The 26,392-nt window shown below is 39.3% G+C and overlaps 1 protein-coding gene and 1 long non-coding RNA gene across 7 annotated transcripts in view; one reads left to right on the plus strand and one right to left on the minus strand.

Moving 5' to 3' along the window:
- Positions 1-20: 20 nt before the first annotated feature.
- On the plus strand, positions 21-11,219 carry LOC310660203. Its single transcript, XR_014503303.1, has 2 exons — positions 21-210; positions 10,997-11,219. It is a non-coding gene; the product is annotated as an uncharacterized lncRNA (long non-coding RNA).
- ERBIN (erbb2 interacting protein) overlaps positions 2,848-26,392 on the minus strand; it is an 87,042-nt gene continuing 63,497 nt past the window's right edge. For 2 of the 6 annotated variants that reach the window (XM_083403649.1, XM_083403651.1), the window contains 9 exons: positions 24,840-24,954; positions 23,907-24,090; positions 21,487-23,023; positions 14,647-14,790; positions 12,350-12,481; positions 10,302-10,511; positions 9,378-9,470; positions 7,520-7,594; positions 2,848-6,014 (listed from right to left, as the gene is read on the minus strand). In XM_083403649.1, coding sequence (XP_083259775.1) covers positions 5,910-6,014; positions 7,520-7,594; positions 9,378-9,470; positions 10,302-10,511; positions 12,350-12,481; positions 14,647-14,790; positions 21,487-23,023; positions 23,907-24,090; positions 24,840-24,954 — 2,595 coding nt within the window. In that variant the 3' untranslated portion in view covers positions 2,848-5,909. Of the gene's footprint in view, positions 6,015-7,519; positions 9,015-9,163; positions 9,471-10,301; positions 10,512-12,349; positions 12,482-14,646; positions 14,791-21,486; positions 23,024-23,906; positions 24,091-24,839; positions 24,955-26,392 lie in introns of all 6 variants that reach the window. The other 4 variants (XM_083403650.1, XM_083403652.1, XR_014503041.1 and 1 more) reach the window with 3 other exon arrangements.

The raw sequence follows: 26,392 nt of genomic DNA on the forward strand, positions 1-26,392 counted from the left end.
AACGGAGGGCTGTTTTCTTATTGTTGAGGCAGTGCAGCACCTGAGAGACGGGCAGGGGGTGGGCGGACAAAAAATGTCAAAGCATATGGAATAAACAATCCCTAAATTGCACTCTGCGCAGTGCCTCCTGCCCTTTCCCTCTCCAGTATCCACATGCACCACAGTTGACGCTTTAGAAACCTCAGGTAGCAGACTATATTTCCCTGTTAGGTGAGGTAAAATTTTTGCATATCCCACCCTCCAACCCCGTATTAAAAATCAAAATAATTTTTTTGTACAAAAAATGTCACAACAGGGAGAAGTTTCATAGATGGATGGGGAGAGAATGGATGAGAGATCAGGCTCTCCAAATTATGCAGGACTCAACATCCCTGACCATTTTCCATGCTGGATGGGGGCTGATGGGAACAGGCGTTCAACAACATCTGGAAGGCCACAGGTTCCTCACTCCTGTCTAGATTTTGTGTTTTCAAAAATGGACAAACAGCCCTTACTACTGATTTGCTGCAGTAATCCCAGGGGCATCCTGCACCTTGCATCCACTTATGGCTAAATCAATTATGCCTGCGTAATCTCTGCACTCCCAACTAAACCGGGGGTGGGGAAAATCAGAACTGAGGGCTTTGCACCTGCCCATTGGGAGAGAGAGGAAGCTCAGAACACTTGTTCTTTAGATGTCCCTTTTATGAAGAGGCACATAGTAAGATCCTGGATCCCCTACTGGTGAGGCTCGCCGAGCTCCCGCAAAAGCAAAAATTTTACCTTTTGCTGTTAGGCAAAGATCAGAAGATGACCTGGATGGCCGCCAGATTCTGTGTACAGATCTGTAGGCGCAGACCATTGCCCAACTCAAAATAGTCCGGCATGAAAAGCCCCAAACACGGCTCCATAGGTGATTCTGAGTCAACTCCCTGGGACAGTTTATTGTTGTACATTGTTGCTAAATTTAGTGTTGTACATTGTTTTAATTGTCTGTTTTAACCATATCTGCACAGCAGTTTCTAATGTTGTGAGTGTCCTCTATTTAAGAGGCTTCTACTCTGCAGCCTTGAGATCTGACTGGAGAGCATTCCACAGCGCAGGCGTGACTGCCGAGAAGGCCCTCTGCCTGGTTCCCTGTAATCTCACTTCTTGCAATGAGGTAACAGCCAGAAGGCCCTTGGAGCTAAATCTCAGTGTCTGGGCTGAATGATGGAGGTGGAAACACTCCTTCAGGTCTAGTATTAGGAGGGTGAAAAACCATCTATTTGCTTTCATCACACAATGTGTCATTAACCTCAGATGTTGCAACCTTTTCCTGAGAGGAAATTTACAAGAAAAACAAAATCCTTTGCATGAGTTGCTGAGCTCTTCGTATGGGGCTGCTGCTGGGCTTGCTCTGTCCATCTGCTGCTGCTGTAGCAGCAGCAGAAAAGATGAGTGAGCAGCAGCTGCTGTTAACCAAGGGCTGAGAGGAAGCTTGCGACTACAACTACAACAACAAAGTCTACATGGGCCACACCACCAAAACCACTAGCTGGGTCAACCCACGGGATAGGTATGAAAGGATGGGTGGGAGGACGAGAATGAGCAAGTGAACAAGGTGTCCGAGGTCTCCCTGGCCAGGAGGGGAGCAACTTAGAGGCAAAGTGTGCAGTTTCACATGACTCCATCTTGCTTCTCCTCCAGTTATGCTCAGTGCCAGACTTTGGGCTCTCACATTTCAGTGGCGCCCTATGCAACGCTAAAATTTGGCGCCCATTCTATAGCATTGTTGTGAAGCCCCCTGCGGCACAGCACCCATTGTGGATGAACCAGTTGCACTACCCTAAAAACACCTCTGCTTGGTGGCGTACAAAGACAGGGAGGTGTGTGTGTGTGAATTTGGGCCAGGGCTGAACTATTTTCAGTACCTGGTCTCCACTTCCAAAGATGCAAAGCTGTAGTAGAGTTTAAAAGGGGTCCCTGAGCACATGCAAAGTGCCTTTCCCTCTGCCCTTAAATAACTAGAGATTTTGCATGCACACGGAAGAGAGCATTAGCCCCTGTCCACTGGAGTGTGTGTGTGTGGGGGTGCCAATACAGATCCTTACCAAGTCCATAAGGGACCCTAGATACACCTCTGGTGTCCAGTTAAGGCTGCAGTCTTATGCACACACTGAGAGCAAGCCTCATTGAATACTGTGGGACTTACTTCTGAGTAGCCATGTATAAGATTACACTGTGCCACTGTTGAATCTACTCTTCTCCCAAGAGTACTTACATACAAATTCATCTAGAGCAGGGTGTAGCCAATGTGGTACCTTCCAGATATTGTTGGGACTACAACTCCCAGGATGCCTGTGCTGCTGGGATCTGTAGTCCAACCACTTCAGGAGGGCGCCATGCTGGTTGTTCCCCGAGAGGACTAGTGTTGTACCACCTGTAAAAACGCTAATCATTTATCAGATAACTGCTCTACAAGAGCTAACTATTGAGAGGCTGCACTCCGCTCCTTAAGGTTGGGTCATCCGTTCTCCCAGAGGCTTCCTGCCAAAGTTCTCCCAAGGTTGCTATTGCAGGCATAATCACCCTCAGTGCTTGACAAATTGCCTCCCACATGCCCACACGATAGAAGAGAGAACACCAGCCAGATCAGTCCCATCCTACATGACCAATGGTCTAGGATCATCATCTGCCTCACCATTGGTTTGATGCAGCACTCTCCTTCAAAGGGACTTAAAATCCAATACAAATAAGGAAAGGGTATTTAAAACAAGGAGAAAATTCCAAGAATCTCCGCTTGATTATAGAATGTTATCAGTGGTAGATTCAAATGATTTAGAAAATTTCAGATTGATGTCGTGAAATCAGTAAATTACACAGCGATTTAAAGAGCATTAGTTTATTATCTATTCTCCATGTGTTACTTCAGAAACAATTTAATTATATACAAAATTTGGAATGCTGAATAAATGCTGATCAATAAAAACATTACATAGCTGCTAATAAGGGAATAGTTACTTTTTTAAAAAGTAGTACAGCAAATTAATGATAAAGGCTTGATTCTGTGTGTTGCTTATTGCTATGATTGTGTTCATAGGATGTGTTCAATTATATACACATTTTTGAAACTCCAGTCAAAAAAAGTAAAAAATGTATTTACACAATAAATATGTGGGGTTTCCCCCCAGAAATTGTAATTTGAACTGATTCTTTAATGAACTGTCATGAAAAAAATATTGAGTTGACAAATACTTTATTCATTCGATGCCAAAGCAACCAAGTGTGCAGATATATCTTATCTGACAAGATGAGAAACATTAAAAATCCACGGCTTCTGAATAATGATCTTCTGTTTTGAATGAGCTCTCTTCCACAGCTTCATTTCACCATCATCCAACACAAATGGTATAATGCATCCAACATTTCTTTTTTTTTAAAGTATCATCAGTGTTTGATTTCCAATATACTTTTTCTAGTTCCTTGCACCAAAAAGTAAAATAAAATAAAAAAACCCAACCCCTAGAAGGCCACAAAGTTTCTTTAAATTCTCTCAACAAACAATTATTCTTTTTGGCAACACTATTGTACAAAGCTATTCAACTAAATTAAATTCTAATAGCATGGTTTACACTGCTTGTTATTTCATACAAAATTGAATTTGAACACTTTATTTTAACCTGATGTTGTCAAAGATAAATGATGTCCATGATCAATAAAGAATCAGTTCTGATTTGGGACTTTTTGCCCTTACCATGATTATAGTTTATGCCTCAAGTCCTCAGATTAGGACTGATTTGTGGATATTCCCTTTTAAAAGGCTGAGGTTACTAATATAATTAAAAGCAATGAATGTAAATTTTTGAATTCTCAATAAAAAGTAGAGAAATTTAAAAGACACTTTTAGAAGCATGGTAACACTGAAGCCTGCCATTATATAGCTATGTTTCTCATTTTCTTTAAAGATTAACAGCACACAGAAAATAAGTGAACTTTACCAAAATACAGCACATTTTTGCTAATATAAAAATCAATTCCTATGTAAATATTAATGAAAATCAACTAAAATTAATGTACAAAGAGTTGTTAAAGGGTTTCAATTAAAATTATCAAAAACTATACACAGTACAATATGCAGGTGATAACATCTTTGAGTGCAATATCATTGGAGTCTGTGTATTTAAAAAGTACTGCCTTTATCTGTTAAGTGTACAGGTTCCTTTCTGTTCCAGCACATCTTTCCAAATACTATAGTAGGCTGGTGCTTTTGCTAATTTCGCTTTAAAACTACCAATTTCTACTTATTAAAAACTGCAGTAACTGAATATTGCTCCAATGACAGATTAATAATTCGCCTTTAAAAAAACAGTTATTGGTCTTCTATGGCACTTTTCTCTGGTCCATAATAACCATGTATTACTTATTACCCTATAGGTTAGGCAATCTCATCTCTGTTATATAAAGAAAAAAGAGGAAAATAAACATAATGTTTGCCATAAACAAAATTAAATATGTATAATCCAATATTTTATACAAGTAATAAGGAACAAAGGCAGCCTGTGGTAAATCACTATTACGTTAATATAGTTAGAAACCCTTTAATGACTCTCAAGTGTCTAGTTCACATTTAATGTCACCTGTAGGAACAGCCCTTTGAGAAAGATCATTACAAACTGGTGGGTCACAAGTCCCCATCCCTTTGCTCTACAACTTCCCAACAGCAATTCTCCCATCACTCTGCAACAGTTTCTCTGGCTTTGGTTACCTAGCTCCAAACGTATTGTTTCCTTTTAGTCTAACAAGGCAATTCAAGGCCAAACAAAATCACGGTTTCTTTCCTAACCCTTTCCTGAACCATTTACTTCTGGGCAGCCCAGTCCCCACAGGCCTCACTGCCACGAACCCCATTAAAAAGAATGAAGCTTTTTTTTTTCTGGCAGAGTAAGTTAGAGGTTTGGAACATGCACACATGTGATAGATATATAGGTGATGAGTTACAGGCAACACAGTTTTAAAAAAACAAACTGGCCATTTAGTTTTTTCTTTTTTGTTTTTTAAAAAAATCTATAAATAAGTTGAAAATGGAGTATTTAATACAAGGCAGAAGAAAATCACCCTTTTGCACAAAACTGGGGATTTCCGTAACAGACAGGAGTCTCTGGGCACAACTCCACAGCGCAGGTGAAAAAAGTTGTGTGATTAAAAACACTCAAAGTTAAATTAAAGAAAACAAATAAGACAGTCAGTTGATGTGATATGAGCCAATCCTGTAGAACTCCCAGAAGTGTATTTATAGTCTCTCTAAAAAAGACTTCACATTTTATTGCATTTTTCTATTGGTAGATATACATTCTCATGCTAACTCGTTTCCCTCTTTCTTTCTTGATTCCATACTTTCACGGCCATTTTACCTGGCCTTTCAAAATTATCCCAGCCAGCCCCACCTTCCATCTACCCATTCATCTGTACAATATGCACATAGCAAAGCCAACATATCAAATCTTATCCACATCTACAGAAGTGGTTTCAACAAAGACATTAAAACCAGGTGAACAAAAAAATAAAGGCAACAAACAGCTACAGGACAGAAAGCCCTGCCATCTGTCCATTGGCTACAATGGAGGCTCCTTGTACACAAAGTTTAGTTATGTGTATGCGTTATCCAAAAATAAACCTACCATCTGTACAAAATACACCACAGGTTTGTTTTTGGAGGAGTGATTTTTGATTGCTACAATGCTTTAAAACTCAACAAGGTTGACTACAATATGCATTTCCAAAACTGTTTTATCTATGTTCTTTACAGTGGTTTCCCCCCTATAACCACAAGATTATTTTATTACTGTACATAATTTTAAAAGTTTTTGTATATAAAAATAATCAAAATATTCAGTTTCCCACAAGTCCTTCAAAGCATCACGTGGACGTTTCTCCTTCCTCCACAGTATTTAAGAAAGTTCTCGAACAATGATGAGTTCCACTGTGTTCTGAAAAGTCTTTAGTAAGGATACCGCTTGTCCATGATCAATATTGATGAAGCTATATCCATTAGCCTGGAAAGAAGATTTAAATCCTGTTAAGTATAGAGGAAAACCTTTTCAATAACAGTTTATTTTATCTGTTTAGCCAACTCTAAATTTGATGGTTGTTTTGAGAATGCGAAGTGACAGCATGCTTCAAAGCAGTTGCAAGAACCAAAGAGAAGGTTAAATTGATAGTGTGGTGTGCTGATACTGCCTGGGTTGTCCTGATAGATGGTGTATACCAGGGATGTCCAGCAGGTTGATCCCTGCGAGGTTCTGGTAGATCATGGGTTGATCGCTGGCTCCCTTTCCTTAGTGCCGTTGAAACTTACTCCTGCCCCGCCCTCCACTATTGTCTGATCAGTGGAAGGGAAAACAGAGCTTTCTCTCTGTGTCTGTTTTCATTCAAAGCGATATTATTGTGAGTGACTTTTTCCTGTTGGCCCTAGACTTTAACCCCCTCCCCCAATGTAACCTCCCTCCTAAGAAAGCATTTGCATAAAAATGGGGCTCTTCTCCTCCCTAACTCAATAGCTCAATAACATTGACCTGAACCCACCCAAAATGGGGATAGATCAGATTTTAATTCTGAAAGTAGATCGCAGTCTCTTGGGAATTGGCTACTCCTGGTGTATACCATGAGAAAGACAGAAGAAATGCAACCCTGATAATTCTCTTGGACCTCTCAGAGGATGTTATTACCCACTGGCCATGTTATCCTGGAGAGGCTCTTTGCACTGGTAGTTTAAGGTATGATGATAAGGTGGTTCCACTCCTACCTGGAGAGCCAATTCTAGAAGGTAGTTCTGGGGAACTACTTCAGGGTTTTATCATGTCCCTTCCTTTCTAAAATGTATATGGAATTGCTCTGTAAGATGCCACCAGTATGCTGACAACACCCCTCTCCCCACCCCCTCTCTTTTATTAAATTAAGGTGGAACAATGAAGGTATGGGAATGGTGCCTATATTCCATAAGGGGCTGGAATAAGGGCCAATAAACTGACACTCAATTCCAATGAAACAGAAGTTCTGTGGTTTATAGACAGTGCTTTTTTCTGGGGGTATGCAGGGGTACGCATACCCCTAAACATTTTGTGAATCTAAGTTTGGCCTCATTGTGGGACAGTATTTCAATATGGGTAGAAAAATGAGAGTACCCCTAAACATTTTTTAAAGAAAAAAAGCCCTGCTTATAGGTATTAAACCTGTTCTGATTGGACTTGTCTTCCTCCTAAATTATCAAGTGTGCAGCCTGGACGTAAGTCCTGGATCAAGCTATGTCACTGCAGGCCCAAGTAGCCTCAGTGGTGGTCTCTCATGGACAGAGGTAGACCGGCCTCTGTTATCCATGCTCTGGTAGCATCTAGAATTGTCTAAAATAATTAGATGTTTGTGTAGCTGCTTTCAAAGAATATTCAGAAACTTGCAATCAGAAGTGACAGAGCGGATAAGGGATGGGGAAAAGAGACAATATTTTGAAGGCTGCTATAGTGATCAACATTAATAATTGGTAAATTGCTTTAAGCTACATTACCTGAATAATTTTATCACCTGGCTGCAACAGTTTAGATGCTGGTCCTTCAGGCTGTACCCTGGTTACAAATATACCCTTCAAGTGAACAGGAAACAAATGTTAAATACATACATGCTGGTTTATAGGAACACAACCTTCTATATCTGCAGTAGGGATTTTGACTTTTATATTTGAATGACAGATTCTCTGCATCATCCTAGAAGTTGTATCAAAGACTGTGCAAGGCAAAGTCCAAAGTCCCACTGTGCATGTGCACAGTGGTTCAAAATACTGGGCTGGCCTTGTAGTCACTATTTCAAATAATTTCCCCTTGTTTTTGTCTTATCCAATGCTGCACTAGGAATGCAAGATATTTGTTCCATGGGCTAGAAAAACAACAACATAAGTCAGTGCTTTTTTTTCTGGGGAAACACAGGGGTACCCCTAAACATTTTTTTAGAAAAAAAGCACTGACATAAGTGAAGTTAGCCACAACAGAACAGCTTTCTATTAAGACCTAATTTGGCTTAGCTGCCTTCAGGTTAGAGGGTTTGCTTTGGAGGAAACATTCTCCTTGTTTTCTTAGGCTTTCTTCCTATCTTACCAGCAATCAATTGACCCCAGAACCCCACTATTCCTCCATTTGTAAAATGAATTGCATCCAGCAGGGCACTCGGTGATATGAAACTCAGTCATAATCAGAGCAGATCCACTAAAATTGACAGACTTAAGTCAACTGATTTTAATTAGTCTACTCAGAGTATAACTAGTGCTGAATATTACCTGTTTATTTTACCATACGCAAGTATGGTAAATCATACTTTTGAAAGTAAGGTTTTAAAAGAGAAGGCTGGCAAGCCTTTCAATCTCATCACTCAAAAGAATTCTCTGAATAAGGCTTACAGCTAAAACCTCGTGTTGTAGGGAATGTATTACATATTGGCCTATGATATGAAGTTTGGTCTATGATATGAAGTTTGCTTTATTAAATCAGCCAGACTACCACGAAACTAAAATTCATCAACATTATGGTAGTTCTATAATTTCCTCCGACAACAGGAATTGTGTTTTCTGAATACCTACTTTCCTCAAGTTTAACCCTATCTAGCCTGTTTTTCTTTTTCTTAAGTAGTAATTATTACATATTAAGGTAAAGGTAAAGGGACCCCTGACCATTAGGTCCAGTCATGGCCAACTCTGGGGTTGCAGCGTTCATCTCACTTTATTGGCTGAGGGAGCCAGCGTACAGCTTCCGGGTCATGTGGCCAGCATGACTAAGCCACTTCTGGCGACCAGAGCAGCGCACGGAAACGCCGTTTACCTTCCCGCCGGAGCAGTACCTATTTATCTACTTGTACTTTGACATGCTTTTGAACTGCTAGGTGGGCAGGAGCAGGGACCGAGCAACGGGAGCTCACCCCATTACGGGGATTCGAACCGCCAACCTTCTGATCGGCAAGTCCTAGGCTCTGTGGTTTATTACATATTACATCTTAACAATTCTTTGCACACAGAGCTAAACTCAATATTGGGCTTATGAGGTCCTTCCACCTCCACCATCTCTCTCTTCCTATTGTGTTAGATAACTGCACAAGAAAAAGAGTGAAAAATAATGTTTATTAATGTTGTGGTGGGCGAAGTGCGTCTATGTGTGTGTACGCACACACAAATGCACCTGTTTACAACTATTTGTTTATTTATGGTTAATATAGTCCATCCTTCTTCCCAAAAGGAAGCATGGGAAGTCTGAAAGAAAAAAATACATTAATCATAAAAACCTTTAAAACATCAAAGAGTTGCTCCTCAATAAAGACAGCAACAGTTAATACCTCCCAAGCAATAACGACACCCCAAGAGACTGGATCTATTTAATACTCACGTCATCATCAGGCCTGAAGGGGTTTCCTCTGCCACCGGTTCCTCCTGATATACTAAAGCCAAGCTCTGGATCCTTTTCAATTCTCACTCTTATCTAAGAAAATCAGAAAATTGATTTGTTCTGCATGTTCAGCTTCATGGAAAAACTGCAGCCATTACATAATCTATTTTTTATATCACATAATACTATGCTTTACTTCTATATTTTCAAGTTCACCAATGCTTTAAAATCTTTTGTTGAATTTCTATTAAGTTTTATATTCCTTGCATTTGTTTTGTAAGTTGCATGGGTTACTCAAAGTGAAATACTTACTAAATAAATAAACAAATATTTCTCTAAGCATATTGGGCATATTACTGAAAAAATTATATGGAAGCATGAACAACAGTGGTAATAAGTGGGCTTTTTCAGCACTGGCCCCGATGTGGTGGAACGCTCTGTCACAAGAGACTAGGGCCCTGCGGGACTTGACATTTTTCTGCAGGGCCTGCAAGACAAGAGCTGTTCCGCCTGGCCTTTGGTTTGGACTCGGTCTGACCCTTATGTTTCCCTCCCCTTATGGTCTTGATTTATCAGCTATTTTAAAATGAGGCTGCATTTTAAATTGCATTTTAACCTGTATTTTAAATTGGGGTTTTTTTCCTCTCCCCCCCCCCCTCTCTTTTCCCCCTATTATGTTTTTACTGTGTTTTTATGGAGGTTAGCTGCCCTGAGCTAATAAAAAATATTATTAGTATTATTAGTATTATTAGTATTATTAGGGGAGGGCGGGGGGTAAATAAAAATTATTATTAGTATTATTAGTATTAAGGTGACAGGTCACCAGCAAAGGATATTCACAGGGTCTCAACCAAGTAAATGTTTCCAGTGCCTTCCAACGACAATCTGAGAATTTATTCATTAAGTCGTAACTTTTGCCCTTACCTCTTGCTTTGACATCTCGTGGCTTTGCCTTGATGGACCCTGGGACTGACTATAGGGTGGCTGATGGGCAACTTTAAGCATTAGATAATCAATTAATTGCTCTCTAGAAGGATGTCTTGCCACAGTGGTTTGGGAAGCAGGATGATGGATTTGGCTATAGTTTGCCTGAGGTCTTGGAGGCTGGCACATCTGCCCATTCGTCAAAGGTATCTGGATAAATGAATAATTCTTAAGCAACATTTTACATCCGCAAGAATATGCATATATATTATCTTGATGCTCAGCTGATAATGATTTTGCAACACTTACAAGAGATTTTGTTGTCAAACATGTCTGTTGTATTCTTCTTTAAAAAAAAATCTAATAGCATTATACACAAAACAAATGGGAATGAAATGGATTTTTTTCCAACTTTTGTTTAGAACAAACTAGACCACTGGGTAATGGGCTAAACTAATCAATTAGGGAACGTATAATTTTTTTGGGTGGAAGTACTCATAGATTTTTGAATTGTTTTTGAAGTTTTAGTATATTGCTTATGGTTCTCAAAGGATGTGGCAGGGGAAGATAGCAAATGTGATGGTAAGATCCAAGGACAATCAAAGAAACATTTAAACATTTCGGTGAACTATAATATAGTATATAAATTTCGGTGTACTATAGTATAGTATAAAAAAATTCTATTTTATTTGCAGAATATGAATAGATATCTTTTCAAAATCAGAGCAAGAGCATCAAGTGATTCTGAGGACAACGTAGTTGTGATCCAGAACTACTGTTTGAACAGAGAGCTGGAGAAGACTCATTTATAATTATATTTTGTGAATGATTCATGTTCTTAAGTTGCTGCACTGTTTTATACTTTCTAGATGTTCCGTGATCATATTAAAAGTAGTTGTGTTCTATGTTATAAGTTAAGCATTGCTAGAAGTTTTGTTTTCAAATGTATTTTTATCAAAAAATTCAGTGTGGCACAAGAAAAAAATTATTCTGAAAGTGTAGAGCAGAGAAAAAGGTTTGAGAACCACTGGCTTATATGAATGCATGAATAATGCATTTATTTTCCCACTCTAATTTGTGGCAGTTAAGCTTGGATAACCAAATGGGTGTTGTAGTTGAGCCTTTCATGATACAACAAGGCACTGGAGTTGCAATTCTATACACAGCTATCCAGGAGTAAATCTCACTGAGTCCAATGTGACTTGTTTCTGAGTAGACATGCAAAGAACAGCTGACATTTTCCATGTTATAACCTGTCTTGAGTACACACAATTAGGTAAGTAAATAGTTGCTGATTTTTTTCCTTCACTATGCATTTCTTGCCCATAACTATGGCCTTGTTCGGCTGCAATTAACAAGGTCTGGGCTTGTGAGCTCCCAACTCCCCTGTTCTCCTACAATGCAGCCACAACAGGAGACTGGAAACCAATAAGACAAGAATGGATCAGCATTTGAATCCAGCTTCAAGCAGGGCAGGAAATGAACTGAGCCTCTAAGGAAGGCGAGCAGCTCACATCTAGTAAAAGGATAGCATTTTCTGCCTCCTTCAAGCAAACGGAAGATGGAAACCCACGTGGCCGTGTCCAAGTGCCACCCGAGAAGGGAAGTTTCTGCTTCCATTTTAAGTGAACCACGCTTTATTTATTTAATTATTTAAATAAATAATTAGACTGCGCTGCAATTTATTTAATTATTTCATAAAATTTATGCACCGCTTTGTTGTAAAAAAACAAACAAACCTCAAAGAAGTTTACTCATTATGCTCAAGCCTGGACAAATTGTGGTCTGTCTTAACTATAATTTAGGGAAACATGCCAGCTTCAAACAGTGATTAATTTCCCTAAACCATAGTTAACATTTATAATAGTTCTACATTTGGACATAATTAATTAATTATTAATTAACTACAAATGAAAGCTTTTGATTTTCTTGTTAACACAACAGGGAGGTGGGAGCAACGAATCCATAGTTTAGCATTGTACCTGAACCAGATATGCGTGTCAGAACAATACTTTTATAGATTGTGAATGATCCCTGTAGCTTATTACCTGCACAGGAACTTTCTTCATGTTGTCTGAAGCAACATCTTTGAGGCTAAGTGTGGCAGATGAATAGTTCTGCTGTCCAGCAATGAATACATCTTCCTGACATTGCTCTACTGAGGTTGATGTTTGGGGATGCTTTAAATGATAAAAGCATACAAACATTACTGCTGTATTGTAAACACATTATACAAGAATTGCCAATTTTGTTCATATGACTGTTAAGCATATTACTTTGGTGCATTCAAGAATTTAATCATATTAATCAGCCTTGAGAGGACCGTAAATGTTAACTCCAGCTTTTGAAACAACACTGGAACTTACTCTGAACTGCATAATAAAACTATTCATTAAACAGCTGCTATTTAAGGATTTGCAAACATAACACAAAAGTCTTTTGTTAACTTTGTTCTGCTAGATTTACCCGATGCCCATCCACTTTTTGGAGCATGAACCTCACCATTGCCACTTCCTATACCTTGTCTTGCTGAACTATGTTAACAATTTAGTTTGCATGAATTCCTCTAAATATAATTTCTATTGCTTATTTTCCCTCAGGAATTGAAAGGTAGCTGGGACTAGGACAGCCATTTTCTTTTTATGACAGAAGGTATGGGGTTCCAAAGCAGCTCAGTGGAACTACTGTGAGCTGTGTATCAAACATATCATCATCATCATATTATTATTATTATTTAGTATTAATAGAGCACTATCAACGTGCAGAGCTCTTCACAGACTGACCAATAAAAAGATACATTCTTGTTCCAAAGATCTTAAAATGTAAATCAGTGAGAAACAACAGAAGGAAGAAAGATTAATAACACAAAGGCAACAGGAAAAGAATATGGTTCTGTTCAGTTACATGCTAAATTGCAATAAGGAATGAGGAATCAAGATTTAGCCAAAGGTTACATGGAGGAAGACCCCGGGAGGCAGGCGGGACAGCAAGGAGAAAGTGCAGAGTGATGCATCAGGAAGAATTCAGTTGGCTGAGGATGCTGGAGCTGGAGACAGCATGTACTGCAATATGATAATGAAAAAATAAGGGAAGGGAAGGTCAGGCTAGGCTATGTTGGATACAGGAGCAGACAGGAAGCCAGTACAGGTATCTAAAGAGGGAAATGATATGATATTAAATATGATGAGTGAATTATTTTTGAGTGCCAAGATGTTGCAAAAGAAGGCCAGAAAGGAGAAGGCTGCAGTACACAAGGTGAAAGATGGCCCAATTATGAACTGGAATTTTTGCCAAGAGGGCAAACAGGAATGGTCATATTTTTGCAGAGTTATACAATGTGATTTGGAAACAGATTGAACATTGAGAAGAAATAATCAAAGATAATGTTCAGGCCTCATGTCCTATAAACAAAATGGATGATGATGTTGAGTAGAGAATCCAAAGAGACAAAAAGGCTTGTGGAGTTGTGTAAGTTCCTTGGACATATTAAGTTAACTTTTAATCAAGAAAAACGAGGGGGGCTATAGATGGCTCATACTTAGAAATGAGTAATTATATCTAACTACGGAGTATTACTAAATTAAACTTCCCCTATTATCTATGAGGAGAAGTTGGTGAATCCTTGTAAACCCCAGTATAGAATTGTGATTCTGGCTGCTGCCCAAGCCTTTGTAACACAAAGCTGCAGTACTGTTTACATAGTTTCATCAGCGTACAGAGCACTTTTTATAGGGGGCTCTGATTACATTGCACAAGTTAAAATAAAAGGGAAAACATAACAGGGGAGGTAGTGAATAGAGAAACTAAAGCATCAGTGTGAGCCAATAGAAATACATAAAAATCACCACTCCAATTTATTTATACTGTATTATCATAGAATTCCACAGGCTGAAAGCAGTAACCATCAGGTTACACTGACACCAGATATGCTTGTAAGATAATAAACAAGCTCAGAACTATTGAATTATCTAAACATCTCAAGGAAGGAAGCTGTTTTTCCATCCTTGAGAAGGAGAATCCCTAAGGTCACCTGCCAATCTCTTCAGTATCTTTATAAGGCTATCAGTTGGCTTGTAGGCAGAATATGCCAAATTATTATATAAAAAATTAAGTCTCATTTCAGAACTGCTCTTCTCTGATGCTTTAGCAGAAAGCATTTTAAAAAATTACAAATATTGAAGGAAAATTCTTCAATAACTGCCATTATTGAATCATCATATTACAGTAATGGGTGGAATCAGCCACAATCTAGAATTACACAATTACAAAAGTGCGGTTTTAAAGGCACTATCACATGCCTCTTCCAATTTCTTACTAACAATAGCCTGTTGATGTATGTACTCACACGAACAATGTGAACACCAGAACTTCTTCCGTCTGCAACACTCAAGGCAACATTGCCTTGGCTGCCATGCAGATCCCTAGAGCTGCCATAGTGAAAGCTGCTAACTGGAGCATAATTGGAATTAAAGGACCTAGACAGCATGCTCTGAATAAAGAGGGGACAGATAACAGAGATTAGTGCGGCATGCATAAACCACGGGACACGTTATACACCAAGTCAGTATGGACACACATACTGCATAACCATGCAAAAAAGAAATATCATGCACACAAGGGTAACACCCATTGTGACTAGAAAAAAACCTCAGTGACATGCCGTGTGATCTTACTTGTTGTAACGTAACAAGCAGTCTGACGTAACAGACACACAAATTACGTAAAAACAAGCCCATTCAAAAGGTGCACGACGCTAAGAAAAACAGATGTTTAGCTGTCACGTTTTAAACATCCTCAACATAATCTATGGGCAGCTAAGTTTACAGAAAGGGAAAGTGGATGAGTGAAGTACACTTTTCTGGAAGCTCATTCTGAGCAGAAACACCGTTGCCTCAACATATTTCTGCATTGCAGACAACTCCCCACTTACATGCATTTTATTTGCGCGCGCGCGCACACACACACACACACACACACACACACACACACAGAGGGTCAGGTATCTGGAAATGGGGAGCACCGGGGCAACCAAGCCCAGCCATCCCTCTGGTTCTTCTCCGCTCATCAGCTGTGCCCATCCATGGAGCCATGTGAGCCGGAGGGACAGTGCAGGTTACCCAGCTGAGGTGCAGGGAAGCTTCACCCCTGCCCACCAGCTGAGCTGATACTTGTGCCCCCCCCCCCATTTTACACAATTTTGCGTATGCAGATAGGGGTTCAGAATGTAACCCCCAGGAAAATGGGGAGTCGCTGGTATCTTAGGAGGCAGTTTTTCCAACACTCTTTTCTGATCTTTCAAAACCAGCACAAAATTAGAATTACTGAAGTTTAACATGACTTAAATTGAATTTAGAAGACTAATCAGGTTTATCTTCGAAGTTTAGAATTTTCAAACCATTTTTATTTACATAAGATGCGATAGCACTTTCCAGTGTCGATACTGATTATGACAACATTGGTTTAAATCATCATCTTTTATAAACATATTTTTGTGTGTGGGAATAAAGGACACAGGAACAACAAATGCAGCAAATGGGGTAGTTTTGCAAAGTTAGCTGACTTGACAAATGAATCAGGAAGGTTGCTGAAAATATAACACAACCACTCACAGTTCCTAAATGTCTGCAATATTACTAGAAGTTATGAGGAAACCAATATAATGATAAACACAGGCTAAAATCCTGAGCACTGTAATAATAATAAATTTATTATTTATTTATGTCCCATTTCAATAGTTCCCCAGGAGAGAAGTGATATTTAAAATATTTTTATTCTACTTTTCCTCAAAAGGAGTTCAAGGTAGCTAACAATTAAAACAATAAAATAATAAAAAGACCATAAAAACTACAAAAATTAAAAGCAACAAACGTTAAGCACATTAATCAAAAGTTGCTCAATAAAACAATTTAAACTTTCTCCAATAGCATGCCATTAACATGCAGTGAAAAGTTATTAGAAAGATAGCTAGGCAGGCTTTCCTCAAGGAGGCCTGAGCCTAGCTACTGAAAAGGTCCTTTTATCGATCCTCAACTAGATGTATTTTAGGAGTCATTGAAGCTTCTATTGAAGATCTTTACAGCTTCATTAACTTTGAACCATGAAATCAGGAATCCCCTCTAAACCGCACCCCGTAAACTGAGTAACTGATACTCAAACCAGGATCACCCCCCCAAAAAAACAAACACTGTCCGATTCAATCCAAACTGGTGCCAAAGTTTTGCAACTGTTTTCAGCGAAAACCCCAAGTTTTGAAGGGCCCCTCAAAATGGGTTACTGTCTTAGTGTGGGGCTATACTACTCTTCTTCACCTTTTGTTTTTCAATGCATGTATGAGACTGGTGCACTCAAAGAGCCAACCAGGATTGCCATCTGAGTAGTCGAACATAGGATTTCAAGATAACTTATGATGACATATATCTGTCTCTTTGGGAAGCAGAACTTGCAAGTTAATAGTTTCAAATACAGAGTTGTTGTTTTTAAAGTACTTTTAAAGGGTCTATTGCCAGCTTCTTTAGGAGCGCCCAGGAAAGTAGGCGGAGCAAGAGTTAAAGACTACGCATTGTGAAGACCACAGGCCTCTCAGCAATTTGTATGGATACTCTTGTGTGCATTAAACATGTTCTGATCCAGAATCTACATTTTATGTTGCCTTACAGTTCTGCTACTGGATGTAAAAAAAACCAGAAATGTTTTATTTGTTATAAAAATCTCAATAAAAAGAGTAAGATGGTAAACAACTTTTGAGGGTACTGCAAAATGTGGGCGTTTCATTACAAAAAGGCTGCAAAATAATTGCAAAACTGTGTAGTTCGCAGCTGATCTTAATTACCATGCAGGCTTGTACAAAAGAAGGCTACTTCCCAATCCACTGTGGCCTCTTGCTTTGTGATGATCTGAGACTTCTGACATTCCAGAGCATAGCGGAAAGGAGACGTGCAGTGACTCCCTCATAGCTGAGACCATGTTAGACGGGGTCTAAACCCAGCATTAATCCTTAGCTGTTTTGGGACTACAATTCCCATCATCCCGGACCACTGGTCCTGCTAGCGAGGGATGATGTGAGTTGTAGTCCAAAAGCAGTTGGAGACCCAAGTTTGGGAAACCTTGACCTAGTCTGTTCATGAAGCAGAAAGAGGTGAGATTATAGAGTTCTGAAGCTTTAGGATGAATAGTATCATTTCAGATACATTTTAGAATTATCTCTTACATTTTTAAAAACAAACAAACAAACAAACATGTTCTGCTCTCAGAAAATAACCACAGCAGGAAGAGAGCTCTCCCTGATGTGCTGGTGTTCTTTGTTTTTCAGGAAGCTTGGTACATCATAAATGGCATCCCCTACTTGCACACGGGTGGCGCTGTGGGTTAAACCACAGAGCCTAGGGCTTGCTGATCAGAAGGTTGGCGGTTCGAATCCCCGCGATGGGGTAAGTTCCCATTGCTCGGTCCCTGCTCCTGCCCACCTAGCAGTTCGAAATAACATCAAAGTGCAAGTAGATAAATAGGTACCACTCCGGCAGGAAGGTAAACAGCATTTTCATGCACTGCTCTGGTTCGCCAGAAGTGGCTTAGTCATGCTGGCCACAAGACCCGGAAGCTGTATGCCGGCTCCCTTGGCCAGTAAAGCGAGATGAGCATCGCAACCCCAGAGTCGGTTGCGACTGGACCTAACGGTCAGGGGTCCCTTTACCCTTTACTTGCTCACTAAATTGATACATTCCTTCATTCTAGCCTCACATTCTGCCACATGTATAAATGAGATCTTCTGCTGTACAAAATACTTATCATGCTCAATAGGGTGGAACCATACCTGCACATTTTAAATTATATTGTTTTAAGGAGAAGAATTACAAGACTTCACCCTTTTAAAAAGAATGCTGAAATTCAGGAATGGAATATTCCTGAGGGGGTCAGGGCACCAGAACACACACACACACACACACACACACACCACCCATTGCTGTTTAGCCTGCTTAGGTTTAAAATGTATTCAGACTTTTGTATAGGAAACTAATCTGCAAGCTGAATTTGAGTACTTTGGCCTGAATTCTTTTAATGGCTTTTTCTACTGGTTTCACATGTAGAATTTATTATCCCTGATGTGACCTTTACTGAATTCCTTCTCAACAGGGGCTCAATTAAAATAACTGCTGATGAAATCCAATGAATACACTAGAAAGGTGAAAAACTGGTCGAACTAAAAGTAAGAGTCCCATAGTGCTTTTATACATAAAGTATTCTTTTTAGGTAAGTTAAAGCTCATTACTTCCCACATGTTTGAGAGCTTTCCTCATTGTTCCGCAGCTGTGCCTTGCGAAAATCTGATCTTACCCACTGAACTGAAGCTTGGTTAAGCAAAATCTCTCTTTGAATTTTCAGTGCATCTGATAAGATCCAATTCAGTGGGTAAGATCAGATTTTGGCAAGAATAATGAGAAAAGCTCTCGGACCTGGGGGAATTAATACACAATACAATCAAAATATAGATCAAGCAAAAGTGTGGATCAACCCTAAATTTAAAGAGTACCATTACAAATGAGAACATAGATGTTGCCTAAACAAACACTAAAGCTAAGCAATGCATATTATTTTAGGAATGAGACCAATTTCAGAATTCTAGGTCTAATGGCTGGTTGATGTACATTTTGTGCTTTAAATCATGCTATCTAAGAAACCACATATTATTTGCAGTATGATTGCCACTTACATTTTCAGAGTGTTTGTCATGTTTCCCTAAAATCAAACTGAACCATGTAGGTTCAGTGGCTAGCAGTATGGCATGTACCCAAACAGTGTAACTTTTCAGAGGCATCTAAATCAGAATAATTAAATGAAACTGCAGGTGGGATCTACATCGTTCATAAAAATGCCAAACCATGCTGAAGTGCTATGGAAGACAGCCTGAGTGGGCCTGAGCTTGGGCTCTCCAAATTCCTCTCTCTTCCACCCGTGCAGTGGTGAGATTAGTTAAAAGCAAATGCTTCCAATCAGTTTGTTTTTATTTCCAAGCCAGAACTAACTGTGGCCAGCTTTAAACTGTGGTTTACAATCTTGGCTTGTTCAGATAAACCATAGTTAAAACCAGTCACAGTTTGCCCTGGTTAGGACAGTTAGCTGAATATGGACGTAAATGCTTCTATTTCCTCTCTTATAGCCACACTGAAGGGAGCCAGGGGAGCGCCCACAAACCCAGGCCTCATTAGTTTTATATCTACAGCAGCCTGTGATGAAGTACTTTGGAATTCTCTTTCAGGAAACAGCCATTTCATTCATACTCTACCCTGCAACTATTTACTATAGCCCACACAAACTTGCTTTTCCAAGATTCAGAGACTTCTCATTCTGATCACCCAAATTCAAAAACAAGCATTTAAAGCTATATGGAACATATGATCAGTAGGAATCCAAGTCCTAAGTTTTACATCAGTCTTTTATTTAAGCACTCACCTGACAGCCACAAGCAACAAGGCTTTGCACACAGGCAAGTCAACTGGTTGGCAGACAGTGGTGCTAACTTGAATAAAATATGGGGGGCGCAAGGTAAGCCCCACCCCACATAACTGATCACATGACACAGTGCACCCACACCATGTGAATACAATGCCCATAAACTTGGGGGGGGGGGAGCAGCCTCCTTAAATATTTTATGGGGTTGCAAAGCCCCCTCAGCCCCTAGGAGTTGGCTCCTATGTTGGCAGACAAGGTGCTGAGTGCTCCATCCCTTCTCTGTGCCCAGCATAGCAGCCAAGCAGGCTGCCAGAGGATAGAAGTCACTTCCTTCGTATTCTACATAGAAATACAGTAGGCTACTGTAGAAGGGACAGAGGATCCTCTGCCAGCTCCCACCAAGCTAGGGTTTTTTTGTGCTTGTGTGCAGACTAGTGACTTTTGTGGATTTGCAATGCTGTCTTGCTGAATCAGTCCAACTTTCTGTCTCCAACAGTAGCCACCAGATGGCCCCAAGAAGCTTAAAATATATGGGAGGATGGATTTAAGCCACCACCAACATCTGAACGGAGGAGCTATATTTAACTGAACATGAAATGCAATTGATAAAATGTTTGGGTTTTTATATCAAATATGGAATGTAACAGATTAGAAAATCTGCATTTAAAGCGAAGGAGCTGCTTCTGACAGCGGGAACAAATATATAAAGAATGCAGTCCTTTGTTACCAGTTTTACGGTACATGTCAGTACTGCAGCAGAATACTGTGTGTGGATGCTGACCCTAGCTGAAGGTAGCACCAATGCAATCTATGGGTCTGTTCCAATATTACCTCCGATACTGTATTGTAAAACTCAAGGAGAAAACAATGCGTGATCTCCTGTAATCACATTTCTGGTAATTTCTTCTCCCATTCTCTATTCTCACTCAACTTGTACCTTAGTCTCAGCCCCGCCCCCCAAGCCCTCTTCCTTTCATTCCTCTTCCCAGGCCCTTTTACTTTCACCTCTTTCTCTTGGAAATAGCTTTCTTTTCTTCCCTGCTTTTCTATTCCCAATTTGAATTTTATATTTATTTATGGTTATACATTAACCTTTTGTAAATTACTCCTCTGCCCTTTTTCCCTCAGAGGAGGAAAATTCCCTTTCCTCTCCTCAGTCCTCAAACTGTCTTCCAGTCTGCTGGTCCAACCAAAAGGCTATGGCATAATTAAGTGGCAAGACAGGCAAGAGGAGGTACTGGGCATGGCAATGAGGTCTTCCTGAAGGTGGCCCAAGGCACACTGGTGGGTTCTGATCCACTATTTGAGAAACACGGTGTTATTCAAATGTCATTGTACGAGATTCAGTCATGGCAAAGCAGCAACCATGCGTCTCTGATAATATATGAATCAGCTTTTCGTATTTGAGCTTCAAGCGTGCTCAAACACATCACTTTCCCACTTAGATTTCACTAGACATTATGGCAAAAAACCTCAGATATTCTTTAGCGACTTACTATTTTCAACAAAGCATGTAGGCAGGATGTCAGATAGTCACAGTTGTTTGTGCAGCAGGATGCATGCTTAAATTAGCTTCTCTCATGTTTTGAACATGGTTTTAAATTTATAAATAGATTACTTAAAATTTCAAAGCACACTATCACAGCTGGAGAACATGCATCACTTCCAAAACTGGACTTTTATTGGTTGACTCAGGAGAAGGATAGCAAGTTGAAGGAGGAGTAGTCAAGTTATTTACCTTTTCTAATTTTTTGGCCTCAATGTGTCGCAGCACCTGTTCCCTCCAGTCATGGGGAACTTTACTTTTTCCTGGAGGATCCAGCAGAGAGTGTTCAGAGTTAACTCTTGGGTTTGTTCTTTTAGAAGGACTAGTCCTTGAGTAATTGAAGTCACTAACTGACATAGTTCTCTCTGGTATTTCGTTTGCTGAAGGGCGAGCACTCTGAGGCCGAGGTACGTTGGGCCCATCCACGCTGTAGGTTCTTGCAGAAAGAGGTCTTTGCGGCCCTGACATTATTGGTGGAACTCTTCCCATTGAGTGCAAATCCCTGTACGTTAAATAATCTCCTTCAGGAACCTGAGGGCGCCGAGGAGGCCCAGAATCACCAATGTTCATGGAAGCAGTGGAAGAGACACTGCTCTGCCGCTGGAGAGTATTTCGGCTTGCTCCAGAAACAAGTCTGTCATTTGGTGGAACGGCCCACATTTCCATATGCCGGCCACCCATCCTTTGATGCGTATTATACGCAGCAGTAGCTCTAACATTGTTATGGTTAGAGAAATTCATGTTGGCAGAATGTTTCACAGAATTACAGCCATCTGCGGTATCTGACCTTGGCAAGCGTTGAGGAGGCAAGCAGCTTTGTTCAACTAGGGAGTTTTGTTTCGGGGGCCACAAGGATTCTTTGGCTGCCATGCTGCTACTGTACTGGATATTATATTGAGGGGTACTGAATTGTTGTGAAGTATTTGTCCCTTGCCCTCTTAGTACATTAGTGCCTTCAGGATTATGATTCGAATCAAATTTGAACACTGTTTTTGTACACATCAAATCAGATGATGATGAACATGCAGGAAATACTTGTAATGGCTGGTCATAGAGGAGAGTAGCTGATTTACTCCGGACTATGTTTTTTCCATCGGGACCTGTAACTGCTGGTTTTACTACAGGATTTGGCTGCTGGGATCCATTGTCATTGATGATATCATAAATTTTCAGAGCACCTGTGTCCATGTTAGTTATGCTGTGAGATTTCACAACTGGTCCACTCCGCTGGGGGGACAAGTCTTCAGTGCTTTTTGAAAGACACATTTCCAAAGAAGAATCAGTATCAATTGTAGCACTTCTCTTTAGCTCTGGTTTTCCTGCACAGTGAAGCCCTTCCTCTGAATGTCCATTGACATTATTTATAGGACCCAGGTTAGAATATTTATTTCCATTTTCCAAATGCTCAATTTCTTCTTTTATATTATTGTTTAAAAAGCCCTTAACTGATGATATTTCCTGTGATTTTATTCGTTCTACTACATTTGATTGGATTCCTTCCTCATCAGTCAACTTGCAGATATTCATGTTAATTTGGTGAAATTTGTGAGACTCATCAGTAGCATTGTTTAGCTCAACACCTCTTTCTATCAGAGCTAATCTCTCCTCAATGTTTAATCTGAATTCAGTGAAATTTGTAACTTGATCTTCAGCATCTAATTTTTCATCTGCTATGACATTTAATTCACCTCCATTTTGTAAAAGACTATTGGAATTTTCATCTTCTTGCCTGAAAGCAAAAAATTAATAGTTTAATAAACTGATAGATATGACAACACCATTGTTATTATATTGGTATATCAATTACTTGTTGTGCACTAATAAAATAGTTTTATAAGACGCAATGTACTAAGCATCTCCTTGCCGAGATAAAATTGTAGCATATTAGGCATTGGATACCACTGAAGTGATTATTAAAACATAAACACAATCTTTAGTGACAAGCAAAATGTTTGGTAGCAATACAAAAAACTAAGTTATTGTTCACCGAAATTACTTCAGTGACTGTAGAGCATCTGCTATGTATTTAACATTTTTAGAGGCTAAGATACAAAAACAAGATGTCAAGTGTGAAAGGAGAAATGCTAAAGTGTGCCCAAATACATTTGTTACATGGCCAGATAGACAGTGCCGGGATAAGGCACCCGACCAAGAACTATTCTGGTACTGCGAGGCAAGTAGTATCTCATGTCAACTATCCTGATGCAATGGGGAAAACACAAGAGAACTTAATGTTGAAGAGGCAGGTGATATAGTTCATGGAGGGTAGTGGCAATTTCTTCCAGCTTCTGCCAATTCCCTATAAACTGCACATTTCCTTACTCAGCTTGCTTTGATTTGGACATACTGGGCTTCTCTAGTGTGCAAGTCCCATGTCAGTACAACAAACCAAAACTCAGCAAAAGGACAGAAAACCCAAACAAGCAGACTTAGAAATACAATATGGATGGTCATCTATAACTTGTATAGGAAAACAACAAATCCACCGTTTAATTTCTAAAATAATTTTAAACAATTTATGAAGTTATTTTAAAAAAAACTAGCATAGAAACATGAAAATGACTTTTCAAATCAATATTCCAAACAACCATGCTATGTGGTATTTTTCACACCTGATTTTGGAAGTGATAGCCATGTTCGTTTCCTTGTCTGGAGAGCACAGAGATGCTTCACGACTACTGTCGGTATTTAGAGAAACTGAGTCGGACATTCGAGAAGGAGAGGAACAATTGCTGTTATTCTGATTACTGTTGTGTGTGGGGTCATCCGACAATGAATCTACATCTTTGTTGTCATCTAAAAAGAGTTCAAGTTAGCTTAGTATAGGTATATAATTACCTTATGGTCCATTCAGTTTCATTTAATTTTCACAGGAAACCTACTGAATATATACAATCATAGAATTGTAGAGTTGGAAGGGATCCCAATCTAACTAGCAAACTGTTGTGAAACAGAATTTCAGATCTAAACAATTTCATTTTAACTTAGTATAGGCTAAAAGCAACAACATTTTGCCCACTACTGAAATCTGTTAACGCTGCCCGACCCAACTCCTCAAACATAGTCAAATTATGTTACATTATGGTTGCATAATGAAGTGAAGTATACATATATTTCACAGCTTCTGTGATATGCTTCAGATGCTCAAGTTACATGCATTTGGGATAGAAGCAATTAAACAAATTCTATGAAATTATTGTCAGTTCTTCATTAAATAATCCCCCCCTCCATTACATAAATTTTTCACAAGTGTACTGGACATTTTCATGAGCAAGATACATATTTCTATGCCTGTTATTCAAGCACAGCAACATCCATTATATTTAAGCAGAGGAAATATAGTCGAGGAAGATGTGTACTATGATCATAATTATGTAATCATGCTCCAAGCAATAAGGCATATGAAAATATGCTCCATTAACTTAAGCGCACATGTGCTAGTTTAAAGGATGAACTTTCTAAAAGATGCTTCCAGATACTTTCATACAGCTTTAATTTAGCTTGATTTTATAAACTTTAACAACTGAAAGATTGTTTAAGCTCACCTTTTTTGCTATTGCCAAGGGTTACCACCTTTGGTTGGTTAATAGAGGTTTCTATGAGAGGGGGTCTCATTTCTGCTATTTTCATTTCTTCATCAGAGGACAGCTCTTCTGACTCCTGCCAAAGGAGAGGTGTGTGCTATAAATTTTCAGATGCTTGCCAAAATAAATAACTCCTTAGACAAACCTAAGCATTTCTGCATGCATTGTTCATTTGCGCTGGTATCTCCATTTATTTTTATTTTTTTATTGTTACTGTAACTCTTTATATTGCATTACGATTGCTCCTGAGAGGAGCAGCTCATTGTGCAGCTGCAGTCAGAGGCTGGGCTTCAGAAGACAGCAATATACCCACCACTCACTCTGGAGCAAGACCCAGGCACCAAGAAGAAAGCACAAAGGAAACACTTAAACTACTACTACTTACTACTACTACTACTACTACTAATAATAATAATAGTTATATGCTTCATTTGAAATACTGATAATATGTAAGCTTTGAAAGACCTGGGTGGGAAATTGAGTGGGACACACAGAAGGAGAGTTTGTGCATTTCCAAGGCCTTGAAACAGGATAACTAAATTTTAAGAAAAGTCCCCAGACCTATTTGGCAGGCTTAATCCAATCTGGAGGGGAAATTTGCTGTGCCTATTTCTGGGGTGGGGGTGGGGGGAGTTATAGCTTTAAATAAAAATTGACAAGAGTGAATGGAGAAGGGGAGTCAAAAACTCGTTGTTTTCCAAAACAAACCCACATCTTAGATCTCAAAATGAATCTGACAGCCTTTGAAGCAGCCAAGGTGGGCTGTTTTCCAAAGCATCAAACTGGGCTGTGAACTCAGGACCTACTACTAGCCTATAAACATCCGGTATATATTTATACTCCACCCACTTACACTTATGAGTAATTGACAAGCTGTATAACAAATATAAAATCTCACAAAATTACAAAATCAAACACAACGTGTAGCAAAGTAAAATCATAACTATCAGACGTAGTAGCAACTCAAATAATAAAGCAGAGCAAAACAGTACTGTTTTGTTTACTGATTATATTTATATCCTGCCTTGCAGAATGCAAAGTCCTCTCCCTTCTCCCACGCCCTTTATCCTCAGAACAATCCTGTGAAATAGGGTTAGGCTGAGTGGCTGGCCCGGTAAACCTCACAAATGGGTGTTTTCCCCAATCCTAGTCTGACATTCTACCACAGCACCACATTTGCTGGGATCTCAAAAAAAGTAACTCTGGTGCATATACTCAAATAAAAAAAATTGAAAAATATGCATACTTCATTTGAACAGAAATAATGAAAAGGCAATTTCAGAATCATTTAATGTAATTAGTTATTCATTTATCTATTGTGTTCTGATTAAATGCTGCCTATTCAAAAAGTAATTTGCTGCTGGCAACTGTAACAGGATTTTAGCAAAACACTTCTGCACACATCTACTCAGAAGTAATCCCAGGTCATCATGTACTAGACTGTAACTTAAGTGTTCTTGTGAGTTTGATTTATTTTTTAAGGGTAAATGAAAAGTATTTTGCAATTTATATTC

Source organism: Podarcis tiliguerta (assembly GCF_965153285.1).
Source record: "Podarcis tiliguerta genome assembly, chromosome: 11".
NCBI classification, from domain to species: Eukaryota; Metazoa; Chordata; class Lepidosauria; order Squamata; family Lacertidae; genus Podarcis; species Podarcis tiliguerta.